Raw genomic sequence first — 18,004 nt, 5'->3', positions numbered from 1 at the left:
CAGACAATTTGACTGGAACTACTTAACAGGTAGTTGTTTTTTTGCGTTTAAGATATTAAGGGATTTCTTGCCGATGATCGATGGCTGCCTTTGAGAATGTCGGCACACTTCGAATAATTGATTATTTATTCATACCACCCACTGATTATTCGGCCATGAAAAATTTGAGTTATTCACATCCCTAGTAGACTCTCTCTAGCGGCCTCAGATCTCTCCTGGAACCGTCACCTTATCGTGGTGGAGAGGTTTGCGTGTCCCTGTGAACCTGAGGGCTGTGTTGTCTGGAGCCTTGTGCTCCTGGTAGGGTCTCTCATGGCAGAGTGGTCTCAGATGAGGGGCCAGACTAAGAATGGTTCAAAAACTCCAATGAATATCGGAATAAGAGGAGATGTGACCCGGCCCGGAGGAAGCCCGGGGCCCCCGTCTGGAGCCAGGCCCAGACGGAGGGCTCGATGGCGAGCGCCTGGTGGCCGGGTTTGCCACGGAGCCCGGTCGGGCACAGCCCGAACAAACTACGTGGCACCCCCCCTCTCTTCATCCCATGGGCCCACCACCTGTGGGAAGACCCGTTGGGGTCGGGTGCGCAGCGAAGGTCAGGGGTCTCGACGGACCAGACCCGGGCGGCAGAAGCTGGCTCTGGGGACGTGGAACGTCACCTCGCTGTGGGGAAAGGAACCGGAGCTTGTGAGGGAGGTGTAGCGCTATCAGTTAGATCTGGTGGGGCTTACCTCCACGCACAGTCTCAGCTCTGGTACCTTACTCCTGGATAAGGGTTGGACTCTATTCTTCTCCGGAGTTGCCGAGGGCGTGAGGCGCCGGGCGGGTGTGGGGATACTCCCCGGCTGAGCGCCGCGGTGTTGGAGTTTACCCCGGTAGACGAGAGGGTCGCCTCCCTGCGCCTAAGGGTTGTAGGGGGGAAAACTCTGACTGTTGTTTGTGCGTATGCACCAAACAGCAGCTCAGAGTACTCAGCCTTCTTGGAGACCCTGAATGGAGTCCTGTATGGGGCTCCAGTAGGGGACTCCGTAGTTCTGCTGGGAGACTTCAACGCCCACGTGGGCAACGATGGAGACACCTGGAGAGGCGTGGTGGGGAGGAACGGCCTCCCTGATCTAAACCCGAGCGGTCGTTTGTTATTGGACTTCTGTGCTAGTCATGGATTATCCATAACAAACACCATGTTCGAACATAAGGGTGCTCATAAGTGTACCTGGTACCAGAGTACCCTAGGCCGAAGATCAATGATCGATTTTGTGATCGTGTCATCTGATCTGAGGCCGCATGTTTTGGACACTCGGGTAAAGAGAGGGGCGGAACTGTCAACCGACCACCATCTGGTTGTGAGTTGGATCAGGGAATGGGGGAAATTTCCGGATAGACCTGGTAAGCCCAAACGAGTAGTGCGGGTGAACTGGGAACGTCTGGAGGAGGCCCCCGTCCTAGGTATCTTCAACTCACACCTCCGGCGGAGTTTTTCTGGCATTCCTGTGGAGGTTGGGGGCATTGAGCCGGAGTGGGCGGTGTTCAAAGCCTCCATTGCTGAAGCTGCGGTGGCTAGCTGTGGCCTCAGGGTCTTAGGCTCCTCAAGGGGCGGTAACCCTCGGACACCGTGGTGGACACCGGTGGTCAGGGAAGCCGTCCGATTGAAGAAGGAGGCCTTCCGGGATATGATATCCTGGAGGACTCCTGACTCGGTTGCAGGGTACCGACAGGCCCGAAGGGCTGCAGCTGCTGCCGTGTCGGAGGCTAAGCAGCGGTGTGGGAGAAGTTCGGAGAGGCCATGGAGAAGGACTTTCGGTCGGCACCAAAGTGTTTCTGGAAGACAATCCGGCACCTCAGGAGGGGGAAACGGGGAACCATCCAAGCTGTGTACAGTAAGGATGGGACTCTGTTGACCTCAACTGAGGAGGTCGTCGGACGTTGGAAGGAACACTTTGAGGAACTCCTGAATCCGAATAACACGCCCTCTATGTTGGAGGCAGAGCTCGAGGTTGATGGTGTTTCGTCGTCAATTTCCCTGGTGGAGGTCACTGAGGTAGTCAAACATCTCCGCAGTGGCAAAGCCCCAGGGATTGATGAGATCCAGCCAGAAATGCTAAAGGCTCTGGGTGTTGAGGGGCTGTCATGGTTGACACGCCTATTCAACATCGCGTGGGAGTCGGGTACAGTGCCAAAGGAGTGGCAAACCAGGGTGGTGGTTCCCCTGTTCAAAAAGGGGGACCAGAGAGTGTGTGCCAATTACCGGGGTATCACACTTCTCAGCCTCCCTGGTAAAGTCTACTCCAAGGTGCTGGAAAGGAGGGTTTGGCCGATCGTCGAACCTCAGATTGAAGAGGAACAATGCGGTTTTCGCCCCGGATGTGGAACTACGGACCAGCTCTTCACTCTCGCAAGGATCCTGGAGGGGGCCTGGGAGTATGCCCATCCGGTCTACATGTGTTTTGTGGATCTGGAGAAGGCGTATGACCGGGTCCCCCGGGAGAAACTGTGGGAGGTGCTGCGGGAGTATGGGGTAAGGGGGTCTATCCTCAGGGCCATCCAATCTCTGTACTCCCAAAGCGAGAGCTGTGTTCGCGTCCTCGGCAGCCAGTCAGTTTCGTTCTCAGTGGGTGCTGGTCTCCGCCAGGGCTGCGCCTTGTCACCAATCCTGTTTGTGATATACATGGACAGGATATCGAGGCGTAGTCGTGGTGGGGAGGGGTTGCAGTTCGGTGGTCTGAGGATCTCGTCACTGCTTTTTGCAGATGATGTTGTCCTCATTGGATCATCGGCCTGTGACCTTCAGCACTCACTGGATCGGCTGGCAGCCGAGTGTGAAGCGGCTGGGATGAGGATCAGCACCGCTAAATCTGAGGCCATGACTCTTAGCAGGAAACCGATGGATTGCTTACTCCGGGTAGGAAATGAGTCCTTAGCCCAAGTGAAGGAGTTCAAGTACCTCGGGGTCTTGTTCGCGAGTGAGGGTACTATGGAGCGTGAGATTGGCCGGAGAATCGGAGCAGCGGGGGCGGTATTGCGTTCGCTTTACCGCACCGTTGTAACGAAAAGAGATCTTCGTTCCAATCCTCACCTATGGTCATGAGGGCTGGGTGATGACCGAAAGGACGAGATCGCGGGTACAAGCGGCCGAGATGAGTTTTCTCAGAAGGGTGGCTGGCGTCTCCCTTAGGGATAGGGTGAGAAGCTCAGCCATCCGTGAGGAACTCGGATTAGAGCCGCTGCTCCTTTACTTAGAAAGGAGTCAGCTGAGGTGGTTCGGGCATCTGGTAAGGATGCCCACTTCCTTGGGAGGTGTTTCAGGCACGTCCAGTGGGGAGGAGACCTCTGGGAAGACCCAGGACTAGGTGGAGAGATTATATCTCAACACTGGCCTGGGAACGCCTCGGGATCCCCCCGTCAGAGCTGGTCAATGTGGCCCGGGAAAGGGAAGTCTGGGGCCCCCTGCTTGAGCTGCTCCCCCCGCGACCCGACCCCGGATAAGCGGTCGAAAATGAGATGAGACATCCCTAGTAGCTGGTGTTAAACACCACTGTAGCCAATAACAATGTTAATTTACACGCTCACAAGATTACATTATTTATGCATACCTATTTATGATTGTGTTTAATCTTTTCTTTTAGGGTCAGCCCTGCAAACAGAGACTTTTGTGTGCCTGAGGATGGCGCGCAAACATTTGTTTACCGGTGGAAGGGATACTGCCATTAATGGCTATCGGTGAGAAGCTCTTGCTGGATCCAATGTTGTTAAATAAATACACCGCCAATCATTTGCAATGTTTGTAATTTGTAATGAACGTATTATAATTTACTTATATTCATTACAATGGTAGATGGTAGGAATGTATGAATGAATGAATTAGATCAGTTAAATAATATATCCAAATAAATATATGTTTATCAACACTTTCTTTGTCTTTTTCCCCCTGCATAATAGTAGTCGACAATACTGTAAATCTGATGCATAAATTAAGTTCTCAGACAATTTCACTTAGTTTCATAAAAAATGAATGGAATTTTTTTTAATGAAGACTCAACAAAGCTTTTGTGACTTCCTCAAAGAGGCTCCATGCGAAGGAGACATGACCGCATTCATAACAGACAAAAGTCAAATATCGATCAGCTTGATTGCTCACATGTTTTATTCGTAAGCGCACATGTGTTTACAAGCGGAAACGCAGTATTAAAAAGCGGAGGCGGAAGCGCTTCCACACTAGCAAGTCGTTCCAACCATAGATATATATATATTAAAGTCCGAACGTTACAAACGCTAGGCAGCACCAAGCCCCATGAGCCCCCAGGAACAGTGCATACTTCCGCAATCAACCAGTGCTCAGCGGCCAAGCTTGGTATTGCAGTCGTTTTAGCGGGCTGTGGACGGGTCCCTCAATTCAAGGGGCCCAGAAGTAGATATCCTCGTTCACTCCAATACAAGTTGGGAGCAGGAATGTGTCTCCGCAAATAATGCCTGGATATCAATCAAAGGCTCATAATTATCTTTATACCATGTACTAAAAAAATTAAAGTTTTCTCTTTAAAAAGCGCCACCTCAAGCGTTTTATTAGCCGTTTTCTGTAATTATTTTTTGCTGGAGAAGAGGGGGTGGGCAGCTGAAAGAAGTGGTGGAAAAGTGTTGTTTTCATAATGTGTCCTCTTTAATTTTCGAGTAGCGTCATTTCTGATCAGAACTTTAACTGAACACAATTACACAGGCCACCCAAGGGATGTCAACGGGCTGTTATTTCATAGGTTTCACAATAAATGGAAATAAACTGATAAATGTACATGATGGAAAGCACATGATAACATGTAGACCCACACTCAGTTACACAGTATGCAGGAAAATATATATAAGTTATTTGGCAACAGTCCAAGTGTGGAGCTATTTGTGTTGGCGGAGACAAATAAATGATCCAATACAAAAACTGACGTAGAACTGTTGTATAAAAAAATATGATTATCGGCTGTGATTCTCTTCTGCACCGGCCTAAGGCCATATGTACGACCGCAATCAGTATAGCGCCTATGTATGATCTTAAGTGCTGATGAGAGATATGAACTGGTATTCAATTTTACCTTCCCTATTAACTGACATTGGCAAGGCACCCATAAGTATCTATCCCCCGAGATGGTCCAGGGAACCAGACTGATATGCCTTATTAAATACACTGCGGAGAGCATGTATCCAGCGGCTGTGTTCTGTCCTCCTCCTGCTCTCCCCTCAGTCAGGCCTGCATTAACCTGCAATTGGGCCCTGGGGGTGAGAGGTTTCGTAGGCCCCCTGAGGGGAACTTACAATGAAGATGCGTAAATTATTAGCCACGACTGTGGCTGAGGTCGCAAGTGGCGACTGGGCCCAGCTACCACTAGGGGGTGGGCACCCCCTAGTGGTAACTGGGCCCATTGGCCGCTTGAGACCTCAGCCATAGTGGCCCCCTTTTTTCTTGGCTTGTGATGGCCTCTGATCTTTGTACGGCCTTAAAAAAAATCGCATTGTCTTGGGCCTACATCGATTGGGGGGCCTATCATGAGCCAGTATTAAAAAAATCAAAGAAAAACAAAACATTTACTGCAGCTCATGATAGGCCCCCTGATCGTCGTAGGCCCTGGGGCTTCAGCCCAGGTAAGCCCGTGCATTAAGGCGGCCTTGCCCTCAGTGGCTGTGACCCATCTGCTTGGTCACCAGTGTGTGGTAGAAGCCCTTCTGGGCCAGCAGCTGCTGATGCGTGCCCTGTTCCACCACCACGCCGTCCTGGAACACCACAATGCGGTCAGCGTTCTGGATGGTGGACAGGCGGTGGGCCACCACGATGCAGGTCCTGCCCTGGCTGGCCTGGTCTAGGGCCTCTTGGACCACCTGGGGGAACAACGACACCATGACACAAGAGGACACATAGCCACAAAATTTGGGGAGCTCATCTATAGAAACATTTGCAAAGAGCATGGTTGTCCCATAATTATTTCAATAGAGAAGTAAATATATGTATATATATATATATATATATATATATATATATATATATATATGTGAAGGGGGTCGCCGGCCCCCCGCTGTGCGTCGGGGCCGGACAACGCCCCTTAACAGAGGTATAATGAGCACATACCACAGCCTGTCGTGATCTATTGCTTAAATATATATAAATAAAGTGCATTTGTTGAACTTTTGAACTTTGACTGCGTTTGTTTGTCTGTCCTTTGCTCAGCGATCCGAGACACAGCGGGCGCCGCTCACCTTCTCGCTCTCGGTGTCGAGTGCCGACGTGGCCTCGTCCAGCAGCAGCACCTTGGGGTTGCGCAGGATGGCTCTGGCGATGGCGATGCGCTGCTTCTGCCCGCCTGACAGCTGGGTCCCCTTGTCCCCAGCCTGAGTGTTGTACTTCTGCTCAACACACAGCGAGGCACAGCATTGTGGACAACAAACCAAGAGGCCAGCTTCAGGATACGCACAGTCAACAGAGGAAGGGTAATAGTAATTCTGTACTGCTCAGGTTTGCAAGCTGTTTGAATTATTAATCTGGCTGTTGGTGAACATGAGCACATCCTCGACTGACCTGTGTGCATTCTTTAAAGGACTTCTCTGCTTATCCCAGACACTGACTCACACACAACGTTACCTATGGCGGGCCGTACTGACGGGGGGTTATCAACGTTACCTGTGGGAGGCTGTACTGACTGGGGGTTATCAACATAACCTGTGGCAGGCCGTACTGACTTTGGGTTATCAATATTATCTGTGGCAGGCCTAATGACTGGGGGTTATCAAAGTTACCTGTGGGAGGCCGTACTGCCTGGGGGATATCTACATTACCTCTGGCAGGCCATACTGCCTGGGGGATATCTACATTACCTCTGGCAGGCCATACTGCCTGGGGGATATCTACATTACCTGTGGCAGGCCATACTGACTGGGGGATATCTACATTACCTGTGGCAGGCCGTACTGACAGGGAGTTATCAACGCTACCTGTGGCAGGCCGTCGATGAAGCTGTGAATGTTAGCTGATTCGGCGGCGGCCTGTATCTCCTTTATGTTGACTGTGCGGGAGTTGTCTCCGTAGGCGATGTTCTCGGCCAGGCTGCAGTCGAACAGCACGGGCTCCTGGGACACGATGCCTATCTGGGACCTCAGCCAATGGATGTTGAGCATCTTTACATCCATATTGTCCAGTATCTAAGAGCAGAAGTTGATTTAGAGTTAGAGTTAAATGAAACGTGTTAACATTGACGGAACACTTCCATCCCATCTAGTCACAACAAGGGGAGAAGAAAATCACAGCAGGGCCGGGGATGTTTCCTGTGGAAGTCAAGATGTTGTGATAACATTCACAATCCAGTGATAATAAACATTCTGATGCCTTCACATCCACCCAATAGCAGGGTGAAGCATAAGAGACACACACACACACATGCATCACGTCATAGGTTGTCCGCGGTCCTTTTTAAAGTTACTTATTAGATTACAAGATGACGTAATAAAAAATCAATAACATAACATAACAAAGAGTAATTTGTTATGTTCAAGTGTTCTTCTTTTCGTTTGTTGACTTAGTAGTTTCTAATTAGGGTTGATTTTGCTGTCCTTGTTTTATTATTAGAATTAGAATATTCTTATTAGAATATTAGAAAATTGTTATGGAGAGAGTAAGAGAAAGAGTAATAGATAGTGAGAGAAACAGAGAGAACACATGGCGATTAAGGGAAGAAGAAAGTGTGAGAGAGAGAGAGAGAGAGAGAGAGAGAGAGAGAGAGAGAGAGAGAGAGAGAGAGAGAGAGAGAGAGAGAGAGAGAGAGAGAGAGAGAGAGAGAGAGAGAGAGTGAGTACTGGAGAGACAGTACTAGAGTGAAAGAGAGAGACTGCGTGAGTACTGGAGAGACAATTACTGAAGAGATAGTACTAGAGAGAGAGAGAGAGAGAGAGAGAGAGAGAGAGAGAGAGAGAGAGAGAGAGAGAGAGAGAGAGAGAGAGAGAGAGAGAGAGAGTACTGTAGAGACAATTCTAGAAAGAGAGCTAGAGAGAGAGAGAGAGAGAGAGAGAGAGAGAGAGAGAGAGAGAGAGAGAGAGAGAGAGAGAGAGAAAGTCTAGAGGGAGAGCGAGAGGAAGAGAGTGAGTACTGGAGAGACACTACTAGAGAGAAGGAGAGAGTATCGGAGAGACAATATTAGTGAGGGAGTACTTGAAAGACAGTACTAGGGAGAGAGAGAGAGTATTGGAGAGACAGTACTAGAGAGAGAGAGGGAGTGTTGGAGAGACAGTGTTAAGAGAGCATCACGCCATAGGTTGTCCGCGATCTCACTCACTGTTTGACCTGTAGTTGTTGGCTAATCATACTCTTAAAAGTTACTTGCCCTCAGTTACTACAAGATGATGTAATAAAATAACAATAACATACCATAACAAAGAGTAATTTGTTATGTTCAAATGTTATCTCCTTTATTGTATGGGGACTTACTAATATGTAGTTTGGGTTGATTTTGCTGTCCTTGTTTGATCGTTAGAATTGAAGAGTAAAACGTAGTTATGGAGAGAGTAAGAGAAAGAGTAAAAGATAGTGAGAGAAACAGAGAGAACATACACCTTAGTCTCACTAAAATCAAAGCGAATCGGGTTACTCATAGTCGGATTAAGCTAGAAAACAAACAACTTAACATTGTATTGCACGCACAGCAAGACTGTGCAATGCATAAATTGGTGACCGGAATAAAGTAGCAATGTAATCAAGTGTGTAAGTGCATTTAAAATTAAAATGACCAACGTGGTACAAATACAAAGAAAATAAATCTCTTCACGGGCGAAGCGATTTTGTTGACAGTGTCATCACTGCTCTTGGTCTACTCTTAGAATTCCGAGAGATGAAGACAAAATGGACAGTACTAGAGAGAAAGAGAGAGGGAGTATTGGAGAGACAGTACTAGAGAGAAAAAGAGAGGGAGTATTGGAGAGACAGTACTAGAGAGAAAGAGAGAGGGAGTATTGGAGAGACAGTACTAGAGAGAAAGAGAGAGGGAGTATTGGAGAGACAGTGTTAGAGAGAGCGAGTCCTCTCACCACGGACCCCTCCAGGGGGTCATAGAACCTCTCCAGCAGCTGGACGGTGGTGCTCTTCCCACAGCCGCTGCTGCCCACCAGGGCCAGCGTCTCCCCCTTGCACACCTCCAGGTTCAGCCCCTGCAGGACAGGCAGGTCCGGCCGCGAGGGATACGTGAACCGCACGTCCTGGAAGCGAACGTTGCCGTCAAACTTGTCCTGGACGGTGAGAGAGATCGAGACGGAGAGAAAGAGCAATAGAGGGAAAGAAAGACAGAGAGAGAAAGAAAGAGAGAGAGAGAGAGAGAGAGCGAGAGAGAGAGAGAGAGAACGATTAGCATCTTGAGATATCCCAATTATGTTATCCCCATGCTGCCTGTTAGTGTATGTGTGTGTATGAGAGTTTGAGAGAGAGGGAGAGTCCAGAGAGTGTGTGTGCATGTGTGCATGTGTGCGTGTCTGTGTGTGTGTGTGTGTGTGTGTGTGTGTGTGTGTGTGTGTGTGTGTGTGTGAGCGTACGTGCGTGCGTGTGTACGTGCAGGCGTGTGTCTGTGTGTGTGGTGTACCGGCTTCTCTCCCCCCTGCGACAGGTTGTTGATGGCCGGCTCTCGCTCAATCAGCATCATGAGGTGGGAGGCGGAGATCTTGGCTTTAGCGTAGTTGGGCGTGAAAGTGTTGGCCTCCCCTACAGCCATGGCCCCATACAGCACTGCAGAGAACACCCTGGGAGGAATACACAGGCAGAGAACTTTCTTTACAACTGCTGGAGCTAATGGTCAAGAGTCACAGAGAGAGAGTCAAAAGAAAAGAGCAGAAACTTACCTTCCCAACCCTCTCTGCTTCCTCCCTCCCCCCTCCCCACTTCCTCCACTATTAAGAAGTGGGGTTTCCATGCACCTGTGGTGGAGCTATGATAACGATGTCTGCGCAAATGGATTGACAGGCTAAATGTTTTCTCCAAACCAGCCTTGAAATTAGCTGGGAGGTGTCAAAACGGTCTCACACAAAGGCAGGTCAGGTCACGTCTGACATGTCTCAGGCATGTTTAGTTCATGTGTTCATGTTTTATTCATGTTAGGTATAATTAAATTGAATTCAAACGACATGACCGCCAGTAACATAAGGTTATCTTGCTCACTTCCAGTTGAATGAGTGGCCTCCCTGTAGATATGTTATAAGTCAGCGTGGTGAACCGTGGTCAAAACAATCACACACAAAATCAGTGAGGAAAAAAAAACGACAGAATTCTATTTTACTTATGTGCAGAAATAGTAAATGAAAACAATCATTCAGAGCGTTTGGATCAACAACGCCTACAGATGGTCTGCGCAAATTGGGGTTTGGACCCAGGGCCTTTTAGCTGGGGGTCCAACCCTCTAAATGCTAGACTAACCGACCGACCAGGACCACATCCACTCCTTATGTGCCAACATCTTTAGAAACATAACAGGTTACATAAGGTTATACTGATGTGTGTCACTGTGTGTCCATGTGAGCATGTGTGTGTGTGTGTGTGTGTGTGTGTGTGTGTGTGTGTGTGTTTTTGTGTGTCCATGTGAGCATGTGTGAGCATGTGTGTGTCCATCTGAGATAGTGTGAGCGTGTTGGTGTGTGTGTCCATGGGAGCGGCAAGGAGCGTGTGTGTGTCCATGTGAACATTTGTTAGCGTGTGGGTGTGTGAGGCAGGGGCCTTTCACCTGGAGATAAGGGCTAACACTGTCACGCTAGGCTGCCCAAAGGTATCCATGTTACTGATTACATTCTGGATGTGTTCATGGTTATATGACCAATAAATAATTTTTTTCGCTGTACAAAGGTCTCTAAACCTTGAGTATCTACCATATGTTGTGCCTTGATACCCAACGATGTCTCCTGTTTTACGCTTTATCACATGACTGAAGCAGCGATGACACAACGCCATGTGCGTGAGAACTCTCCATCAAAGAGGATGACTACAATCCTGCTAATGTGTCTTTGTTTCATTCATTCTTGGGAGTTCTATATCTGTTGACCTTTGGACTTTATTTATACTGTTATACAACTTAAAAAATATGAATAAACTGGAGTATTTGTTTTTTGATATTTAAATTGTGTTTGTATTATACAGTAGGGTTTTATGAATATCTCTTTCATTACCCAGACACGTCCCTCTGTTCTTCTTGAATAAAGGCCTGATCCTTTACATAGTTTGGAGGAGGCTAATGATTAATCTCAGCACACCGTCTTTCGTAAACCTTCCACCTTGCTCGTGATCTTGACTCCTGTTGTGTTGTGGTGGGATCTCCTGAGCATGTGTTATACGGTTCACTATCACATTTCATTGGACGGTTTGGACGGGGAGAGATCAGTGAGGGCAGATAGTTCATCAATTATGTAAGGGATAATATATAGAACCCCGGTCATTATCGGGAAAGTAAGGCCCGACAGGGCCAACAGGACACCGACGAGGGGTCCTGAAGGGACCTGAAGGGGCTTTTTATCCTGAAGGGGCTTATTTTCGACCGGCGACATTCTATACATTATCCCGCTTATTACATGGCTACTTGCCAAAATGAAAAAGTAACTTCACATGGTGTGCCTTTTTAAAATTTATTTGTTACCAGCATTCGTAGTGTTGATCAGCAGAGAAATACTCCGCCAAAGACGTTGGCGTCGCTTAGCAACCGAAGACACTGAAGTTGACAAGTTACCGGACTACTTGCGGAGTGATACCAAAGACGTCATTAGAGGCAAAAAGTCCTTTGTTTTCCTTGACAGCGGTCAATTATACTTAGCGTCGGTGAATTATCAAATATAATTCACTGCCGGAAGTTCTGAAGAGCCCATGCAAGTGAACGGAGCGTTCCACGGCATTGAGAAGACCCGTGTAATAATCAAATGTAAAGGAGCCAGCCTGCGAACTCACAAAGCACCAATCTACTCCACAAGCTAAATTAAAAGATGCTGGCCGATGAAGGTGTTGTTACTCACAGTAGTACGCTTTCAAAGTCCATCCTGCCCGCCTCGATGAGCCAGGCCCCAAAGCGGAAGCAGCCAGCGTAGGCAAAGTAGATCATGGCTTGTGAGAAGGAGAAGGTGAAGCCGTAGACGTGAGCCTTCTTCTTGGAGTTGCTATGGAGAGAAACGTTTATATTAGCATCTGTGCAAACACGTCCAGGCCAATGATCGATCCTGAGGTAATAATTAGAGCTGTCAGTTAAACGCGTTATTAACGGCGTTAACGCAAACCAATTTTAACGGCGTTAAAAAAATGATCGCGCAATTAACGCGAATATTTTATTTACAAAAAATAAATGCAAAAAAATCTTTGGCTCAAAACAAAGAAGCAGTAGCCTGACTGCTATGTTCAAATGACATTTGTTCAAAGCAGTCGTTTAATTGCACTATAGGCTCTTTTTTTGTATCGTCCTGTTTTGATCAGTATATGCCAATGTTGTTATCAATAAAAAATCATTTGCAGAAGACAAGCCGATGCACTTCCCCATGTTGATAAGAGAATTAAAATGAGAAGAATTATGGGACAAAAAAATCAAGGGATATTTAGCATAGAAAAATAATTTGCGATTAATCGTGAGTTAACTATGACATTAATGCGATTAATCACGATTAAATATTTTAATCGCTTGACAGCTCTAGTAATAATGCGTACTTGTAAGGGACCAGCAGGTTCTCCTGGTATAAGGACTCAAACTTGGGTTCTCTTGTGAGGGACGCCACGGTACGGATGTTCTCGATGACCTCTGTAGCGATCTGGCAGACCCAAACCTCATTATTACGGGACAGTTTCCATGAGTTTTTCTGTATGTTTGTGTAAGGCTCAGAGCCCAGACCTTGCCAGCCTTCTCGAGCTCCTTCTTGTCTTTGGTGGCGTGTCCACCCAGCATCCTGAGCTGCACAGCCCCGGCCAGCGCCATGATGGGGACTATGGACAGGAGGAGTAGGGTCATCTCCCAGCCATACACAAAGGAGATGATCAGACTGGTGCCCAGGTTAGCCACGTTCTGGACCAGCGTGGCCATTCGCAGCCCAGTGGCCTGAAGACACACAAAAGAGGAGGCATGTTAAATTTACTCCAAAGGGAAGTAGATGGCCCGGATAATGCTTGTTTGTGTGCGTGGCTATATGTGTATATATGTGTGTGTGTTTGTGTGTTCTAGTAGGTGGGTGTGTAAGTGTTTGTAGGTGTGTGTGTGTGTGTGCGTGCGTGCGTGCGTGCGTGCGTGCGTGCGTGCGTGCGTGCGTGTGTGTGTGTGTGTATTTGTAAGTGTAGGTGTTTGATCGTGCTTCGGCAGGACTTACTCCTTGTACTTGGGCTGCGTCTGTAGCTAATCTGGTAGTCAGGGAGCCCACACTGTTCTTTGGAGAATCGTACCAACCAAGGTCCTACAGAAGGGTAAATGATTGAATGGCAGCCGATGCTACTGAATTAAGGGTTTTTCAGTCATAATCGTAGTCAGATAGAAGGTAAGGTATTCCCATGAATAATAAGAGATAATAAAATAACAATGAATAACAATCATGGTTTATTATTATTAACAACAGTTTAAAGCATTACACTTTACAGTGGCTTCAAAGGTGCCCATTTGAGTCCTCACCTGTCTCATCATGGCTGTGAAGGCCCTGAGTCTCAGCTTCATGGTCAGAATTTCACCTGCCTTTCCAAAGCAATAACCCTTGGGGCAAAGTTCACAGATACATAACAAAGCTTTTTATAGTGTGAGGTGCTCTCTATAACAGCCCCTCACTGGAAACATGTGTATTTATGTATGTTTGCATGTGGGTTTGTGTGTCAAACTCTGTGTTCAGATACAGAGATAACAAACAGATAAGACTGTTGCGAGGGTGATGGGCGTGAGCCGACATGTTACCTGGAGGAACAAAGTGAAAAAGCTAACGACACCGATCACTGCGAACAGGATGGAGAATAAGGCCGACTTCTCCCTGACCACGTCTTTGTCGGGCTCTGAGAACACCTGAAGAATCACAAAGAGGTGTTTAGGTCGCGCTCAGTGCTGTGAGTGCTGAACAGAGAGCCATGGATGAGAGAGTGAACGCACAGCGACGATCTTGGAGAAGAGGATTGCGAAGAGGGGCTGCATGGCTCCGTTGATGGTGGCACAGATCAGGCCCACCACAATGTAGGGCCACTCGGGGAGGTTGAGCCGCAGCACCTTGAGGAAGGACACGGGGGGGACGTCCTCATCCTCCTGACAGACACACATGAGAGGGCTTGAGGGGAGGATAGAATTCTATCAACTGAATTTAATAAGCCAGTGAGCAAGTGAGCGTTTCATTGAAGCAAAACAAACAAACAATTCCTTTTTGTCCTTTGTCCATCTGTGTTCCTTCCGTCCATCTCACCTCTTCGGTCTTCTCCTTCTTCTTCTGGTTCTTCTCCACCACTTCCTTCTCTCCCTCTGAGCCGATGAAGGAGGTCGCCTTGGTGGACTTCCTCTGATGCAAGGAGGACTCTGAGAAGGACATGATGGAGGGGCTCTTGTGGTCCATGGTCTGCACCTCCTCTTCCTTCTCGCCACCCTCGTCAGCAGCCTTGAAGGTCTGAGGATCGCACGCATAGGCTGACCTTTCCCTCATGACAGAAAACTCTTGCCCAAATTCACATCCTCATCCATCCTTTTGTATGTGTATGTGAATGTGTGTGTGTGTGTGTGTGTGTGTGTGTGTGTGTGTGTGTGTGTGTGTGTGTGTGTGTGTGTGTGTGTGTGTGTGTGTGTGAGTGTGTGTGTGTGTGTGTTACCTGCGTTGTGACCAGGGTGTGGTACACTCCCTGTTTTTTCATCAGTTCACTGTGCGTTCCCATCTCCACTATTTCTCCATTGCGGAAACCGGCGATGACGTCTGCGTTTCTGATCGTGGAGAGGCGATGGGCTACGACCAGCGTTGTGCGGCCCTGTCGGACCTAAAGATAGAACCAATAATACGCTGGTTGATTTGTGTGTGTGTATTTGTGCGTGTGTGCTTGTGCGTGCTTGCGTGTGTGTGTGAGTGTGTGTGTATGTGTGTGTGTGTATTTCTGCTTGTGCGTGCGTGCGTGTGTGTGTGTGTGTGAGTGTGAGTGTGTGTGTATGGGTGTGTGTGTGTGGGTGTGTGTGTGTGTGTGTGTGTGTGTGTGTGTGTGTGTGTATTCCCATGCCTTGTCGAGGGCCTCCTGCACAATGGTCTCGCTCTCAGCATCGAGGGCGGAGGTGGCCTCGTCCAGCAGCAGTATCTTGGGGTTGCGGACGAGGGCTCGAGCGATGGCGATCCTCTGCTTCTGCCCCCCGCTCATCTGCGTCCCGCGGTCCCCCACCAGGGTCTCGAACTTCTGCTCCATAACCAATCAGAAACATGGGTTTCTTTCTTGTTTCCTTTGCTTAATCCTTGACTATAATGTGATCAAATTACTTTAAAACTAGATAGCATTGGGTTGTAAAAGTTAAGTAAAGATACTTTCATCCAAAAGTGACTTAATGTTGCTGTAGATAAGATTAGAAAGAGAGCAGAAAAGAGCGGAGGAGAGCAAGATTTTTGAAACTCCCTCTCTGCTGATGTGAATGTTGAGGAACCAAGCCTAAGATTTTTACTCTTGTGTACTGTACAATAAGATGTAATAAAAGTGATTCTGATTCTGATTCTGACTCTGCTCCCTCCCTACGTGGGTCCGCCATTGAGAAGTGCGGCATGTACAGGCGAGCTGGATTTGCCCAGCCAATCACAGAAAATACGCCCTGATTTGTCAACGATTTGCTGGGACGAAAAGCGTGTTTCAATAACATCCGCCCGTCCTCCGGGAAGCAACAACACAACAACACAACAACACAACACCACAGCACCATAACACGACGGGGACGTACGTCGGGGAGGGACATGATGAAGTCGTAGGCGTTGGCCTCCTTGGTGGCGCGCTCGATTTCCTGCTGGGTGACCTCGGGCCAGCCGTACCGGATATTCTCTGTGATGGTGGTGGCGAAGAGGACGGGCTCCTGGCTCACCACGCCGATCTTTTCCCTCAGGAAGCGCACGTTGAGGGAGCGCACATCATGCCCGTCGATGTGCACCTAGGGGTGGGGGAAGAAGGGGTCCGTCTATGTGCCCCTGCACCAGTGTGACAGTGTGTGTGTGTGCGTGTGTGTGTGTGTCTGGGGGGGGGGGGGTTAATGCCGCTTTTCCACCGCACATGTAGCTCGACTCGACACGACTCGACACGACACGACTCGACACGGTAGCAGCACGGGTGCTTTTCCACCGCAAATAGTACCTCCTGGACGTGGGCGGGGTCGGCTGCGCGAAAGGGCCGTGACGTATTTGTGTACGCGACGCAAACAACACATACGCAACCCACACATGGACAGAACCCACATAACAACAATGGAGGACATCGATCGCATTACTATTATTAGCTGGCATGTTGAAGAAGTTGGAGAAGTGGAACATGTTGGCTGCGGCGCTGCTATGGATGTTACCAGCATGGTTGCCATGTCGCTCTCGTGACTTCGTCACACTCTCTGGCCAATCAGTCGCCGACCGTCTGCCGACGTCACCTTTTAGCATCGGCTCAGCTCGCTTGGAACCTAGAGCGAGTAGGTACTAGAAAAAGCAGCCACTTCAGGTACCAGATACCATGGTACCGCGGTGGAAACGCAAAAAATGCGAGCTGAGTCGAATCGTGTCGAGTCGTGTCGAGCTGGTACCATGCAGTGGAAAAGCGGCATAAGACAGGAGGTGAGGAGTTGTGTGCGGCTGGACCAGCCTTACCGAGCCCTCCTGGGGGTCGTAAAACCTCTGCAGCAGCTGGATGGTGGTGCTCTTGCCACAGCCGCTGCTGCCCACCAGGGCAATGGTCTGGCCCGTCTTCACGCTCAGAGACAGGTTGTTCAACACCTACAGGGGGACAGCGGTCAATGCACAGCGCTTTGAAATGGAGCAGGGATTTCTTGAACTGGGCAAGGTCTTATGAACGTGAGCTGGTGTCGGGCGACCTCACCTTGACGTCGCTCCTCGATGGGTAGTTGAAGTGGATGTTCCTGAACTCAATGTCCCCTCTGATGGAGTCAGGCCTCAGGCCGCTCTCTGAGTAGCTGTCGATGCTCGGCGTCTGGAAAGCAGCAGGCAGCGCTGTATCATTACGGGAGCCTGACATCCCTGCTTTCCTAGTTCAAGCTTTAAGGGGACTATTATCCACTCTTATCCAGGGGTCTCTTTCTCGCTCACTTTCTCTCACTTTCTCTCCAACAGTTTATTTATTATGATATTCAAGAATAATAGTAGTATTCAACTGGTTTCAACAGGAAAACTACCACCTTTCTCACTTCTCTCCCTCTTGCCCTCTGTTTATCTATATCCTTATTTTCCTTGTTCGCTCTTGGTATCTTATCCTTTCCCTCTTTCTCTCTCTTTTTCTTACTATATCCCGCTCTCTCTCTCTCCATCATTTCTTAATCCTCTGTCAAGTTTCACATCAGAGGGCTTTGCTCTCTCTTTCATAAACATTAAGAAACAATAGAAGGAAGAGTGTTGCCTAGCCAGGACAATGTGAGCAGATTACGTTTGTTTACTGAACTCACTGTGTTTCACTTTTCCTCCCTGCTATTCTTTGCAAACACACACATGTATGCACACCTACACACGCACACACACTCACACACTTGTGTAGCGGGCTGTATGTACGTGTTTGTGTTTGATATAACCCTCTGCTTGATGACTAAGGGCCCCATGGTGTATTTAGAGTGTGGTGTCTGGGTGAAACAGGCCTATTTAAACTAAACACAGCCCCATGCTACAATAAGCACTGTTGCCAGGAACGACCATACAAGTCCTTATGTCAAAGGTCATGTTTACAGTCATTTGGACAATTATTTCAAGGTCTATCTGTGATGTGTTTGCTGACACACATGAATGAAGTGTTGTAAACTTGACCAAAACTATTTTAATCTTTATGAGACTTACTTGGTATATGTGAAAAGCCGAATGTTTAACTTCATGT

General features: G+C 48.4%; 1 protein-coding gene across 1 annotated transcript in view; it reads right to left on the bottom strand.

Moving 5' to 3' along the window:
• Nucleotides 1–4,120: 4,120 nt before the first annotated feature.
• Nucleotides 4,121–18,004, bottom strand: part of abcb4 (ATP-binding cassette, sub-family B (MDR/TAP), member 4) — a 20,562-nt gene continuing 6,678 nt past the window's right edge. The window contains exons 11-28 of the mRNA XM_060053790.1: nt 17,006–17,116; nt 16,777–16,902; nt 15,876–16,079; nt 15,176–15,346; nt 14,780–14,941; nt 14,383–14,580; nt 14,079–14,228; nt 13,890–13,994; nt 13,617–13,694; nt 13,321–13,404; nt 12,852–13,055; nt 12,671–12,771; nt 11,992–12,132; nt 9,588–9,744; nt 9,043–9,240; nt 6,961–7,167; nt 6,229–6,375; nt 4,121–5,853 (exon numbers count right to left, since the gene is read on the bottom strand). Coding sequence (XP_059909773.1) covers nt 5,650–5,853; nt 6,229–6,375; nt 6,961–7,167; nt 9,043–9,240; nt 9,588–9,744; nt 11,992–12,132; nt 12,671–12,771; nt 12,852–13,055; nt 13,321–13,404; nt 13,617–13,694; nt 13,890–13,994; nt 14,079–14,228; nt 14,383–14,580; nt 14,780–14,941; nt 15,176–15,346; nt 15,876–16,079; nt 16,777–16,902; nt 17,006–17,116 — 2,748 coding nt within the window. The 3' untranslated portion in view covers nt 4,121–5,649. The remainder of the gene's footprint in view (nt 5,854–6,228; nt 6,376–6,960; nt 7,168–9,042; nt 9,241–9,587; nt 9,745–11,991; nt 12,133–12,670; nt 12,772–12,851; nt 13,056–13,320; nt 13,405–13,616; nt 13,695–13,889; nt 13,995–14,078; nt 14,229–14,382; nt 14,581–14,779; nt 14,942–15,175; nt 15,347–15,875; nt 16,080–16,776; nt 16,903–17,005; nt 17,117–18,004) is intronic.

The sequence above is a fragment of the Gadus macrocephalus genome, chromosome 6, assembly GCF_031168955.1.
Source record: "Gadus macrocephalus chromosome 6, ASM3116895v1".
Lineage (NCBI taxonomy): Eukaryota > Metazoa > Chordata > Actinopteri > Gadiformes > Gadidae > Gadus > Gadus macrocephalus.
The sequence above is the reverse complement of the archived record's forward strand: the minus strand, read 5'-3'. Positions and strand labels throughout refer to the sequence as shown.